Source organism: Nerophis ophidion, linkage group LG11 (genome assembly GCF_033978795.1).
Source record: "Nerophis ophidion isolate RoL-2023_Sa linkage group LG11, RoL_Noph_v1.0, whole genome shotgun sequence".
Lineage (NCBI taxonomy): Eukaryota > Metazoa > Chordata > Actinopteri > Syngnathiformes > Syngnathidae > Nerophis > Nerophis ophidion.
In genome coordinates this window covers 36044201-36059910 of record NC_084621.1, presented here as the reverse complement: position 1 = coordinate 36059910, position 15710 = coordinate 36044201, and the positions used below count along the sequence as shown (strand labels likewise).

Genomic DNA, 15710 nt, shown 5'->3' with positions numbered 1-15710 from the left:
GTTTTTTCCCACTTCCTGTCTGCAATCACAGCCTGTCTGGAGCTCCGATCAACACACCTGTCGCTGTTTGGTGAGTAAAAGACTCCCCTGTGGACAATCAGGGGTGTATTTGCCATAGCTGCTTGTCAGAAAACGCTGTACAATGTTGAGTCCACACAATAGCTGTGTAAATTATGTCTTCTATTTTTTTCTCCTGCTTATTGCCATCTTTTGCATTTTCACACGTGGTTGACTGCTTGTCCCACATCGGTGCTCTTTTTTTTTTGATACTCCTCTTGGTCCTAGTAAAGAGACCTCCTGCTTGCATACCGCCTGCCTCCCCTGCATCCTGGGATTACGACAACAACGGCAACCAAGCTTCACTGTGACACAGCATTTTGCAAAAATGAAATTATATTAGAGGTTATAACCTTTTGCTTTGCCACTAAATGTCAATCTTTTGTTTAGATATATGAGATATTGATATTGACCGTTTTGATTGATTTGTAGCATCTTTAATGGCCAAAATGTTTGTATAGTTTTGACACCCCTGTCTTAAAGGTCCAACTGTTCACTTTTGTTTAACCTCCAAGGGTTCTCATTGTCATCCCATTGGGTTGAGTTTTTTCTTGCCCTGATTTGGGATCTGAGCCGAGAATGTCGTTGGGGCTTGTGCAACCCTTTGAGACACTTGTGATTTAGGGCTATATAAGTAAACTTTGATTGATGAACTTTGAATATTTAGTTACTATACTGCAAGTCATAATAGGCCAATAATATTCAGAAACGTTGTAAAGACCAATCAATGGTGACAATGCACAAGTATTAACAGATGCTTGATGACATATACAGTATATATATATATATATATATATATATATATATATATATATATATATATATATATATATATATATATATATATATTAGGGCTGGGCAACGATTAAAAATTTTAATCGAAGTTAATTGCACTATTTCTCCGATTAATCGCGATTAACTGCATTGTATACGCAAAGCCCAATAATGAATTCAAAAGTAGTGTGTAGTGCACCTTTATTGGAATATTCTCCCACATGAACAAGAGCACCAAAACATTTGTTGTGCAAACACAATTTAAATCAGTCCTTGTTAAACAGTAGCAGTTAAATAGCATATTTTATGAAAATCAACACAAAAAATGTAAATACAAACATTTAAGCTTATTACCACTGCCAGGGTATTTAAGTTATCCTGTTTGTTATGGGAAATAAATATAATCTACATACAAATCTCTGAGCCACAATCATAACATCTGAACAGGCAATTTCTGAGGTAACAGCAGAAACATTTTTTTTTTATCAGGGTCTTATGTTTAAAAAACCTATAATATAGGTAGTGGGCTGTTTTAGGGAATTTTTGATCAAATTATCCGTAGTAGCAATATTAATAATGTTGTGTTTATTCTGCGTAGTGCACTTAAAATAATTATGACCATATCTAGGAGTTGATATGATGGGAATTTTCCGATTGTTTGCTTGGTGCTTTGATAAACTGAACGCATATACATGCGTACTATTTGTGATGTTATGAGCCAGGGAAAAAAAGAACTACCCTACCCAGCATGCAACAGGAGTGACGAGCATGCGCGGTAGCCCGGTATAGGTTGTGTCGCCATGACAGCATCTTGTATGTTGTGATATGCACGCTCTGAAAGTAAACGTTAAGAACTCAGCCAACACTCCCCGTCTGCATCATTCATAAATAGACAGACAACACATATACTCCGCTGCTTCACAGGCCGCTGGATGTAGCCGGCAAAGTATTCCCATGCTAGCTAGCCGGTCTAGCAAGCACGTGTCTATCAGTCCAAAACGGCCCGATCTATCCACATCCAGAATTGTCTGGCGGTCGTAAGTGATCCCGGAGTGACCACGCTGTAAGCCAGCCATGAAATTTGCAGAATTGTCCGGTATTTTTGCCAAATGTTCCATCTTTACCAAGAGCCCCTTGAAGCCGAAGCACGTCCGGGCGTCGCCATCTTGCTAAGAAAAAGCGTTAACAAAATAAAAGCATGTAAACAACATACGCAAATGTGCGATAAAATAATTGTCGGCGTTAATAGATTGATGCGTTAACGCGTAATTAACGCATTAATTTGCCCACTCCTAATATATATATATAGATACATACGGGTAACAAAATGTATTTTGATATTTTTTGATATTTTTGTAAAAAAAAAAAGGGGGACCACAAAAAATAGGATTATTGGCTTTTTGTAACAAAAAAAATCTTAAAATACATTAAACAAAGTTTCTTATTGCAATTTTGTCCTTAAATAAAATAGTGAACATACAAGACAACTTAACTTTTATTAGTAAGTAAAAAAAAAAAAGTCTTCTTATATAGCTGCTGACGTATGCAGTGACTTATGTCATTTTCCATTCTATTACTTTGTCAAAATTATTAAGGACAAATGGTAGAAAATGAATTATTAATTTAATTGTTCATTTACTTTTAATATCTGCTTACTTTCTTTTTTAGCGTGTTTTATCTACACTTCAGTTAAAATGTAATAATCATTTATTCTTCTGTTATTTGATACTTTACAATAGTTTTGGATGATACCACAAATTTAGTTATCAAGTCGTCACAGGATCATACATTGGTCATATTCAAAGTCCTTATGTGTCCAGGGACATATTTCCCGAGTTTATAAACGTAATATACATTTTTTTAAAATAAAAGAAGATGTTGTGATGCCAAAAAATATTGATGTAATCATAGTAGAACCGACGAGATACGCCCCTGTACTTGGTATCATTACAGTGCATGTTAGGTGTAGATCCACCAATGGCGTTTGTTTACATTTTGACGCAGGTGGGCTACGGTGTGTAATGAAGCATGTTTAGCTATTTCTCGTCCTGCAGGGATGACACTTGTAAGAAACTCACTTTATTTGTTGCCATGGAGGCAAGGATTAGTGATTCGCCGAATGCGAAATGGACTTTGGCCGCTAGCTAGCTAGCCATGTCTTCAAGCACCTCTTCCTGAGGGCGTTTCAGTGGTATAACTTCACCTTTATTGTTAGTTTTTTTAGCCAAAATGCGTCAGTTCTCCCTTTTCTGTCTAAACACTGTGTCTGCTTGTAAGTACTCCGTGATTATGCACTGCCGAATATGCTTGTCTGCTTGTAAAACCAGCAATGTCACGACGTGACGACGACGGGGGGCCGAGGGGAGTGGGGCACCAGTACTTTTTAGTGGCGGTATAGTATCAAATATGATTCATTAGTATCGCTGTACTATACTAATACCCGCATACCGTACAACTCTAATACATATATATATATATATATATATATATATATATATATATATATATGCACACACATATATATGTGTGCATATATATGCATGCACTTTTTCAGGTATTTCACCTTTTTTGTAAAGTACATAACTCCACATGTGGTCATTCATAGTTGTGAGGCCTTCAGTGACAATCTATAATGTAAATAGTCATGAAAATAGATAAAACACATTCAATGAGAAGGTAAAGGTATATATATATATATGTATATATGTATATATATATATATATATATATATATATATATATATGTATGCACATATGTGTATATATATATATATGATATGTGTATATATATATATGTATATATATAGTGTATGTATATATTATATACATAATTTGTATGTATGTACTAAGAGCACAAACAAGTCAAGACTGTATAAATGCCCATGTTTTCATGTGTGTGTGCACGTCCAGGGGCTTGCAATTAACCCATGTGCATATGGTTACTACAGATATTGTTGGAAGAAAAGGCTCCCTATCTGCACATAAGGAGACTGTAGTGCTGCAAAGACGCAGTAAAAAAAAGTTGCTAGCACCAAAAAAAACTTGAAAGCACGTCCGTAAAGAGGAAGACGAGGAAGAAGAAGAAGAAAAATAAAATGCTTACCCTCGTAAATCAACTTGAGCTTTGGCAACGACGGCCAAATTGAGGCTGACTGCGTTGCTGTCAGGATTGTCTTTGTTGGAGCTGTGTGGGTGGGAAAGAGTCACAGTGTGGGTGTCAAAGAAATAAAACATAACACCCTCCATCTTGTAACAATGCTGTGACCTAATATAAAGATTTTTTATTCTGTCGTTATTTCTCTTTCCAGTATCTAACAGCATGTGTGTAATAAATGATGACAAACAAACGCTGCTTCTCCTAGATCCCCTCGTTGTCTCTATCGGCAATGTTTGAGGCTAATTCTTCCTCAAAAGGCCAAAAGGCCAGACAATCTCCTCTTTGTATAATTCCTGTTTACGCGTAGCTGCGATGGCGGCATGTGCGTCACTCTTGTGTCACCTGTGGATCTGTAACTCGAAGCTGATCTTGGGTCCGGCGTTTTCCAGCCTTTGGACGGAAAACCGCAAACCGACAGACAGCTGTGGAAAAAAAAAAGAAGGCATAAAGGAAGATGAATGAGTGGATTTACAAAGCCCATGATGCCCCACTGTCCATTAACAGGACATCTTAGGCCCTATTAAGTAGGTCCTCTTCTGTTATTACATGATCCAGTGTGCAGCGTTGACAAGACGAACACTAGGATGCTTGTGAATCTCCTCATGTCTTCTAACGCGAAACACATGCGAGCACGCGTTCACGGCGGAGTACGAGCGCACGTGAGCCCCCCCGCGCTGGATGTCGGGCGTGACACACGGTTGTGAAAATGACAGCAAGCAGACATCAAGAGTCGGGCCCGCAGGGGGGACGGAGATGTAAGGTCGGTCTTGTATGGAACACATTAGTGAGGCTGGAGGAGAAGAACCAGGCAGAGGAGATCCAGAGAAGGGCCGAGCGGGTACAGGCCGGTCAAAGGGAAGACGTCATGAGTACCTTTTTAAAAGTGGCTGTAAAATCTGTTTTAGTCCTTAAAGTAGAGCATCTGTTCGTGTGAATTTTGTTCTTTCTCTCACACTTCACTATGTCTCATTTCAGCAAGCATTTTATTATATGGTCACGAGGGACAATACTATAGAAATGGTACACGGATGTCCGTTAAGAGTTGTCAGTGTACAGCTTGAATAGCAGTATAGCTTCACTATCCCCTAAAAATAAGCCATCTAGCAATTTAGACTTTTTATAAAAAAAAAAAAAAGGGGACTATTAATCAAATTTGTCATTACCATACTTGCCAACCCAGGAGACTCGCGAATTTCAGTGCCCCTCCCAAAAGTCTCCCGGGGCAACCATTTTCCCGAATTTCCCCCGATTTCCACCCGGACAACAATATTAGGGGCGTGCCTTTAGCATCTTCAACAGCCTGTCGTCACGTCCGCTTTTCCTCCATACAAACAGCGTGCCGGCACACAAACACACACACACACACACACACAAGTGAATGCAAGGCATATTTGATCAACAGCCATACAGGTCACATTGAGGGTGGCTGTATAAACAACTTTAACACTGTTACAAACATGCGCCACACTGTGAACCCACACCAAACAAGAATGACAAACACATTTCGGGAGAACATCCACACCGTAACACAACATAAACACAACAGAAAAAATACCAGAACCCCTTGCAGCATTAACTCTTCCGGGACGCTACAACAGTGGTTCTCAACCTATTTTCGGTGATGTACCCCCTGTGAATTTTTTTTTTAATTCAAGTACCCCCTAATCAGAGCAAAGCATTTTTGGTTGAAAAAAAGAGATAAAGAAGTAAAATACAGCACTATGTCATCAGTTTCTGATTTATTAAATTGTATAACAGTGCAAAATATTGCTCATTTGTAGTGGTCTTTCTTGAACTATTTGAAAAAAAGGATATAAAAATAACTAAAAACTTGAAAAATAAACAAGTGATTCAATTATAAATAAAGATTTCTACACATAGAAGTAATCATCAACTTAAAGTGCCCTCTTTGGGGATTGTAATAGAGATCCATCTGGATTCATGAACTTAATTCTAAACATTTCTTCACAAAAATAGAAATTTTTAACATCAATATTTATGGAACATGTCCACAAAAATCTAGTTGTCAACACTGAATATTGCATTGTTGCATTTTCTTTTCACAGATTATAAACTTGCATTCATATTTTGTTGAAGTATTATTCAATAAATATATTTATAAAGGATTTTTGAATTGTTGCTATTTTTAGATTATTTAAAAAAAAAAATCTCACGTACCCCTTGGCATACCTTCAAGTACCCCCAGGGGTACGCGTACCCCCCCATCTCCCAAATTCGGAGGTCTCAAGGTTGTTAAGTATGGTCATTACAATGTTGGCTACTTAAACAATGTTTAAATCATAAGGTTCATGCATTTTGGTGTGCCTCTTTTTGCAGTGGCGGGCCGTGCGTTAACCTTCCCGACCTTCAGTGATGTCCTCTCAAGATACCAACAGTTATGTCCCCACATGACCATTGCTGGAGAAATACTATACAGAAACACCTTCACGCACTACTGACCAATGAATCACCACCAACAGTATACAAAACGGGTTATTTTTTGGGCCAATAAAAAAACAAGCTGGGATCGCACTTTGGACAACCGTGATCTCGACCAAAGGAAGTGCTTTAAATGTCGATTAGACTCACTATGAGTCCCGTTAAGCAAAATGCTGATTAAGTGAAACAACTCAGAGATGATGATGGTTCTGATTTGTGGGGATGCTGGCTGCAAAATGCAAAAACAAACAAAAAGTTGACCAGTTATGAGGCCACAAACCGGTGACCTACAGATACAAGTTGAGAATAAAACGCACCAGATGTGGGCTGGCAGTGAGCTAGACTGCACGACAACCACAATGTATCCCACTGAATAGCTTGTGGATTTTCACATGCATTCCAATGCTGCAGTGGATTTAAATGGAATTAGTTCAAATGTTACCTACTCTTTAAAACCAGAAAAATGTTTACTTTCAGTGGTACTTCAATTTTCATACGCCTAATTCGACAATACATTTTGACACATTTTGCCAGGGTTTTTGTATAGCGTCTCTTGATAAATAATATCTAAACAGTGGACATTTATTATTGAAAGTATGGAGATGCTGCTGGTGGTGTGTTTGACGAAGAAAGTCCACTCTTCAAGTTAAATGCTGTACATGACCATTGGGGCGGTATAGTTCGGTTGGTTGAGTGGCCGTGCCAGCAACTTGAGGGTTACGGGTTCGATCCCTGCTTCTGCCATCTTAGTCACTGCCGTTGTGTCCTTGGGCAAGACACTTTACCCACCTGCTCCCAGTGCCATCCACACTGGTGTAAATGTAACTTAGATATTAGGTTTCACTATGTAAAACGCACTTGGAGTCACTAGAGAAAAGCGCTATATAAATATAATTCACTTCACTTCACATTGTTTCATAAAACTACTGTTGTTTGTACTTTTTATCGTACTCTTTTATACAAATGTTGTTATGAAAAAGTAAATTTTTCCTTTTTAGGCAGGAGACTACGGTCCATCCAGACCCACACCTCCCGCCACCTGAACAGTTTTTTCCAATCGGCCATCAGACACATGAACAAGAACAAGATCTGATAGCTCACTTACAGCTCATCTTATTACATATTCTGTCTTATATGTCTTCTATGTTGCACGATTGCACCAAGAAAAATTCCTAGTTTGTGAACCCATTCTCAAACAATGGTAATAAAAACTATTCTGATTCTGATTCTGATTAAAAGGCATGTTACATGTGAGATGTGGTGTATTGAGGCGGGGCCAACCACCCATTAAATTGATTTCATTAATAAAAATAATAATAATAATGGATTAGATTTATATCGCGCTTTTCTATTGTTAGATATTTAAAGCGCTCCCAGAGAAGTGGGAACCCATCATTCATTCACACCTGGTGGTGGTAAGCTACATCTGTAGCCACACCTGCCCTGGGGTAGACTGACGGGAGCGTGGCTGCCAGTTTGCGCCTACGGCCCCTCCGACCACCACCAATCATTCATTCATCATTCATTCACCATTGTGAGCGGCACCGGGGGCAAGGGTGAAGTGTCCTGCACATTCAATGATGGACGTTGATTTGAGATACAAGTGCTTTGTGCTAAGAGCTACGTCACATAAATAACTAAGCTTGTAGGTTGAGGTACTACTATAGTCTGTCTATAAAGTGCCCAAACAAAGAATACTAAACGTTGGTGACTCAGTGTCTATGTTTTTTTAATAATTGAGATTGACTGCAAAAAGCCACAATGGGGCCAACGAATGTTGCAAAAAGATGAGAAACACCATTGAATACTAGAAAGTAAAAAGGTGCCGTCCGATTTTCCCCTTACTCCTCTATCTCTGCTAATCGCCGGTTTGCCAAGAAACGTTTTAAATAAAGGTGAAAGTGATGTTCGATGTCCATTTACCCAGTTTATTCCTCACATATATGTATTTTGCATGTAATCTATAATTAATATCTATAAAAGTGAGTGGCTGGAACAAATTCATTAGACTTACATTATTCCTTACAGGACAACTGTATTATTTTTTGTTGCACCTTTTGAAACAGATTACTAATGAAAACTGAGGTACTTAATTTTTGGCCAATGTTGGAACCTAAGTTAGTGTTACAAACACACAACTAGTGTAGGTATGTAACAATATGTTTTTTTAATTTTAATCTTTTAATTTTCCTGAGGGAACTCTCCTGAAGGAATCAAAAAAGTACTATCTATCTACCTACCTACCTACCTACCTACCTACCTACCTACCTACCTACCTACCTACCTACCTACCTACCTATCTATCTATCTATCTATCTATCTATCTATCTATCTATCTATCTATCTATCTATCTATCTATCTATCTATCTATCTATCTATCTATCTATCTATCCATCCATCCATCCATCCATCCATCCATCCATCCATCTATACGAACATGTCATATCACAGTTATGGTGCTAAAAATGATCCCGCTTACCATTATTATCAAGATATTGTTAAATGTGCTCATAACGTATTTTTACAAACAATGAAACCACATTTTTTATAAAAACTTACTTTTCAATTCAATTTAAAGGCCTACTGAAACCCACTACTACCCACCACGCAGTCTGATAGTTTATAAATCAATTATGAAATATTAACATTGCAACACATGCCAATACGGCCTTTTTAGTTTACTAAATTACAATTTTAAATTTCCCGGGAGTTTCGTCTTGAAAACGTCGTGTAATGATGACGTGTACGCAAGACGTCACGGGTTTTAAGGAAATATGAGCGCTGCACACACACCGCTAAAATCCGTCTGCTTTAACGGCATTATTACACAGTATTTTGGACATTTGTGTTGCTGAATCTTTTCCAATTTGTTCAATTAATATTGGAGAAGTCACAGTAGAAAGATGGAGTTGGGAAGCTTTAGCCTTTAGCCACACAAACACACGGTGATTCCTTGTTTAAAATTCCTGGAGCTGAAAGTTTACTATGGATCAGAGCGCGGTCTAGCAAACATGAATCACGACGGAATGTCAACGAGCAGGTTTCGGTGAGAAAATTGTGGTAAAAAGTCGCTTCTTACCGGAGAAAAGCTGAGTTTGTGCTGTCCATAAACCTGCCGTCGACTCCCCTGAGACACTGCGCGTCAAGACACCCGTGGAGACACACCTCCGACTATCAGGTACTATTTAACTCACTAAAACACTAGCAACACAATAGAAAGATAAGGGATTTCCCAGAATGATCCTAGTAAATGCCCCTAAAAACATCGGAATCTGTCCCAATGCAATCACGTTTTTTTTTTTTAATAATTTTTTTTATAGTCCGTTGCTATCAATATCCTCAAACACAAATTTTTCATCCTCGCTCAAATTAATGGGGAAATTGTCGTTTTCTCGGTCCCAAAGCACTTTTTGTTGGAGGCTCCCATTAAAAACAATGTGAGGATGTGAGGAGCCCCCACACTTGTGACGTCATCGTCTACGACTTCCGGTAGAGGCAGGGCTTTTCTCTTAACACCGAAAGTTGCGAACTTTATCATGGATGTTCTCTACTAAATCCTTTCAGCAAAAATATGGAAATATCGCGAAATGATCAAGTATGACACATAGAATAGACTTGCTATCCCCGTTTAAATAAGACAATCTCATTTCAGTAGGCCTTTAATTCAATTAATTGGTATAGCACTTTGAGATGCGGCATCTTGTTTTCAAGAGGATCCCTAGAAGGAGATACTGCAACTATACCAATAATAAATTGACACACAATATACTTTCTTGGCAGAAGAAAGTGTATTAGTTATCTTAAGAGTTTATCTTTTCTTAGGAGCTGTTATTTTTATTTGGGTTTTTGAATGTGTATTTATTTCCATTTTTATTTGGCCCATTTAGTTTTAGAATGTTTTTTTATTTTTAAAGGCAAATTGATCGTTCATGTTGCTTCACGTTCGGTTTATGTGACGAGTTCACTTCCCGTTGTAGACAGCTTCGTCTTTGTTAATGACGTTTGGGAAAAAAAAAAAAAAGACACCTTTGTGTCATATTCCTCGGAGCTTAGATCAATTACTCTGTTGTTCTAAAAGAGCACAGCCTGTAGGTTCAATATACAACATTGAATATCTAAGTTACTCAGACAGTAATGTGTTTGTATTAATTTAGCTCTTTGTATGTCATTTCCTAATGTATTATTGTCAGCATTCAAGTTAGATAATCAAAGTGTGGCTATCAATTACGGTTTTTCGATCATTTTAATTAAAAAACGGAAATACTAACCGTCAGAAGTTTTACTGCGGTTATTATTATAGTCAATTGTTACATCCCTATACAAACATGCAGAAATCTAACTGATTTAGCACGAGGTTAAAAAAGTATCTGGGTGTAAATACTGAATGCAAAAAAATTTGAAGGATTTGAATATTTTTAATGCTAACTACATTTACTGCTAGTATACAGATACACCAAATGAAATGATGAATTGATAGTCCCATCATATTTCTGCAAGTGTATAATTGTACTGTATATGATAAAGTAACATACATATTGAGGGTCACACAACAGAGCCCTGACACGACGCTGTGAGGTATTTGCAAGCTGCAATACACATCAAGATAAGCCAGTGGAGGGCCCAATAGCACAAGAAAAACCCAACCCCACTTTGGGGAGAACCTAGTGGTTAGAGTGTCTGCCCTGAGATCGGTAGGTCATGAGTTCAAACCCCGGCCGAGTCATACCAAAGACTATAAAAATGGGACCCATTACCTCCCTGCTTGACACTCAGCATCAAAGGTTGGAATTGGGGGTTAAATCACCAAAAATGATTCCCGGGCGCGGCCACCTCTGCTGCTCACTGCTCCCCTCACCTCCCAGGGGGTGATCAAGGGTGATGGGTCAATTGCAGAGAATAATTTCGCTGCACTTAGTGTGTGTGTGTGTGACAATCATTGGTACTTTAAATTTAACTTTAAGACAGACATTTTGTTTGATGTCTCCGTTAGGTGGGGCCATAATAGAATTGTATTCATCTGCTACTAAAGATGTATACATGTACAAAGTATACATATCAAGATATTCACTTTTGAGCTAAATTCACTGTAATTGAAGTGAATGACAACTGTACAATAAACAGTCAGTGGCACTTTTATTGACCCAGTTAGTCAAGATGGGTGTTAAGAGCACAGAAAAGAAACTGTTTAAGTAGTACAGAATTACATAACATGTATAAAATACAAAAATATTATTTCTACATAAAATAAATAACATATCTGAGTAAATACAATTTTTTTTATCAAACTCAGATAAAAAATACATTTGCATGCAGACACTTTTTTAGTTCCCAGTCGACGATGTAATGGACACATACGAACAGTTCTGTGGTCCTACTAGAAGTGGTCCACGCAAAGTAAGTGACTTTAGTTAATTGTGCGGCTATGATCCTCCTCATTTCGTGGTAAATTTCGCTTGAAAATTCTCTTTTCTCTTCTCCGACTCTCGTCATCATTTGGGATGTCTGTTGTGATTTCCTTTCCTGGTTTCATGACCCGCCTTCTCTTGCCTCTAATTTGCCTGTCAATTACGTTTAGCCCTACTCTTAACCAATTGTGACTCATCACAGTAAACCAACCAATCATGGATGTTCTTATACGTAAACCAACCAATCATTGATCTTTCCCCTATATGTTGGCTCCTACCCGTGGAGTTGCACTAGTCCAGTTCTCTTTCTCTTCTCCCTTTCGCTAACCGCTACATGGGTCTAAAAATAGCTAAGCTACGGAAATCGCTACTTTCCCCAGCAAGGCGCACGCTGCTGCTCACTGCTCCCCTCACCTCTCAGGAGGTGAACATGGGGATGGGTCAAATTTCACCACACTTAGTGTGTGTGTGACCATCGTTGGGACTTTTAAAAGTGGCGAAGCTACTGCCAATCAACTGGGAAATGTAGTTAAGTTACGTAGTTGGTGTCACAGTCAGGCTCCATATTTGCTGTGTGTTGTTGGGTGGGTCAGTGCAGTGGATGGGGAGGTGTTTAATAACCCATGGAGTATTGCGGGGGAGAACAAGGTCATTTTAAAGTGAAAAAAATTATATTGATATTACAATATTTTCTTAATTCAAATTATGATTAAAAATCTATCGATGTATCTTACAAACTTGATATAAAGCCTAGCCCTAGCTGACACGTCATCTTAAAGGCCTACTGAAATGAGATTTTCTTATTTAAACGAGGATAGCAGGTCCATTCTATGTGTCATACTCGATCATTTCGCAATATTGCCATATTTTTGCTAAAAGGATCCACGATAAAGTTTGCAAATTTTGGTCGCTAATAAAAAAGTAGCAGATGATGTGCGCGTGACGTCACGGGTTGTCGGGCTCCTCACATCCTCACATTGTGTATAATCATAGCCACCAGCAGCCAGAGCGATTTGGACCGAAAAAGCGACAATTTCCCCATAAATTTGAGCGAGGATGAAAGATTCGTGGATGAGGAAAGTTAGAGTGAAGCACTAGAAAAAAAAAAAGGGAAAAAAGGCGAGGGCAGTGAGAGCGATTCAGATGTTATTAGACACATTTACTAGGATAATTCTGGAAAATCCCTTATCTGATTATTGTGTTACTAGTGTTTTAGTGAGATTATAAAGTCATACCTGAAAGTCGGAGGGGTGTGTTTACCGCCAGTGTCTCTGATGGAGGCCATGGAGGAGCCAAGAAAGTCGCAGCTGCCTTTTTGACAGCTGCTGCAGGAGGACGCAAGCTCCACTGATGTCTCCGGTAAGAGCCGACTTATTACCACAATTTTCTCAACGAGACCTGCCGGTTGACATGTGGTCGGGAAACATGTTCGCTTCACCGCTCTGTTCCAAAATAAAGCTTCACAACAAACGAAGAAACACCGTCTGTATTTCGGTGCTAAAGGCAGCTGCAATCCACAGCTTTCCATCCAACAGCATTCTTCTTTATAGTCTCCATTATTAATTGAACTAATCGCAAAAGATTCAGCAACACAGATGTCCAAATTACTGTGTAATTATGCGATGAAAAGAGACGACTTTTAGCCGTGAGTGGTGCTGGACTAAAATGTCTGCTCAACCAATAACATCACAAGCGCGCGTCAACATAAGCGTCATCATTCCGCAACGTTTTCAACAGGAAATTTAAAATTGCAATTTAGTAAACTAAAAAGGCCGTATTGGCATGTGTTGCAATGTTAATATTTCATCATTGATATATAAACTATCACACTGCGTGGTCGGTTGTAGTGGGTTTCCGTAAGCCTTTAAACAGTGTGTAAAACAGTTTATTTCATTAAAAATTGTTTATACTTAGCAAACTTATCTTGGGGGCCACTGGGGCCTGATTAAACCTGTTCACGGACGTACGATTGACACTCCTGCTCTCGTGACTCAACGCGCTTTACAGAGTGAAACCTATTTCTTACACCTTTAGGCTGCAATTAAACCAGTGTTGGTGGCACTGGAAGCAGGTGGGTAAAGTGTTTTGCCCAAGGACACCGACAGCATGGTAGAAGATGGTAGAAGCAGGAATCGAACCTGGAACCCTCAAGTTGGTCGCACGGCCGCTCTACCAACCGAGCTACGCCGCCCCAAAGAAAGACAGACAAGGCTGCACCTGTCATTAAAATAATAATACTTTTGATATCAGTCAGGGAAAAGTTCATGTATTGGATGTCATTACAGGAATATCAACCGCCAGTGAGTTTTGTCATTGACCTCAACAAATATTTTTTTTTAAGTAATGTTTTGGTTCATTGGGGGACATGGATCTGTTTGCTCCGCTTGGGCTTAAACATCTGTGACAGAAAGCCGAAAGGAATGACGCATGATGAAAAGTCTTTAGTGGTACCAGTACAGCCAGCATATGAAGTATGTTCTGCATAAGCCTGTGGATTCCTGAGCATCCAGAGAGGGCAAGGGGAGAGTTAATAACTCTCATCTGGACCACTGTGACACACACACACACGCACACGCACACGCACACACACGCACACGCACACACACACACACGCACACACAGCTTTTCCCTTTTGCATGCCTGGTTACGTTGTCCTTCCCCCAGCAGTGTAACACGAGCACTTAATTGATTTATCACAATGCCGTGTGTCAAAGCGTCATCGACACCTTCACTAAGAACCTTCATCCTCTACTCACACAAACACGCTAATTCACATGTGACACGCTTTGACCGTAGGGATATCTGCGCAGGAAATGACGACTGTTAACTTCACAAAGCCTTGGTTTCCTCCATGTGTCAGTCATTGAGGAGTTAAAAGGACACCTTAGGCTTCACCCTCATCATGTGAATGTAAGCGGAGTCAAGGCGAGGGACTATGTGGGGCGGGTCAAGGAGATGCTTGTCCTTTTTTGGAAATTATCAATCAGTTTGTGTAAAAGCTGAGGATGTACAGTCGCAGGATTTTTTTTCCAATTAAATTTTTGGTAACACTTTAGTATGTGGACCATATTCTAAGAAAACAAAGACGTACCGTATTTTTCGGATTATAAATCGCTCCAGAGTATAAGTCGCACCGGCCGAAAATGCATAATAAAGAAGGAAAAAAAACATATATACGTCGCACTGGACTATAAATCGCATTTTTGGGGGAAATTTGTTTGATAAAACCCAACACCAAGAATAGAAATTTGAAAGGCAATTTCAAATAACAAGCTGCAATACACAGCTGGACCAGCTGGACGAAGTGGCTGGGGAGAGGGAAGTCTGGACTTCTCTGCTTAGGCTGCTGCCCCCGGGACCCGACCTCGGGTAAGCGGAAGAAGATGGATGGATGAATTGATGGATAATTAGAGTTAAGGTTGTTCTATAACAGGGTTCGGCAACCTTTACTACTCAAAGAGCCATTTTGACCCGTTTCACAAAAAAAAGAAAACAATGGGAGCCACAAAACTCTTTTGAAATTTGTAATCAAATAACACTGCATACGGAGTTTTTTTTTTTTTTTGCTTTGTATTATGTATAAAGCAGGGGTCTCAGGCACGCAGCCCGCAAATTAATATGAAAATCTAATGTTAGTGCGGCCCGCGGGTTTTATATGAATGCATCTTGACAGCATCACACTTGACAACCTTACCAATCCTTCTGGGGGACTACCGAATTTCAGAGTGACTATTCTCTCGAATATCAGCTTATTCTCTCCCAGACAATAATAATAAGGGCGTGCTATCGTGGCACTACTAATAGCTCCCTCTATAACCTGTGCAATCAGCTTGCCAGCCCAGTCAGGGTTAGTGTTATGATTCTGGGTATTTGTTCT

General features: G+C 39.2%; 1 protein-coding gene across 1 annotated transcript in view; it reads right to left on the bottom strand.

The window, feature by feature from the left end:
- The window catches only part of itga8 (integrin, alpha 8), a gene marked incomplete at its 5' end in the record, with an annotated part of 193850 nt that overhangs the window by 25309 nt on the left and 152831 nt on the right, over positions 1-15710 (bottom strand). The window contains 2 exons of the mRNA XM_061914761.1: positions 3935-4015; positions 4331-4410. Of these exons, the coding sequence (XP_061770745.1) occupies positions 3935-4015; positions 4331-4410 (161 nt within the window). The remainder of the gene's footprint in view (positions 1-3934; positions 4016-4330; positions 4411-15710) is intronic.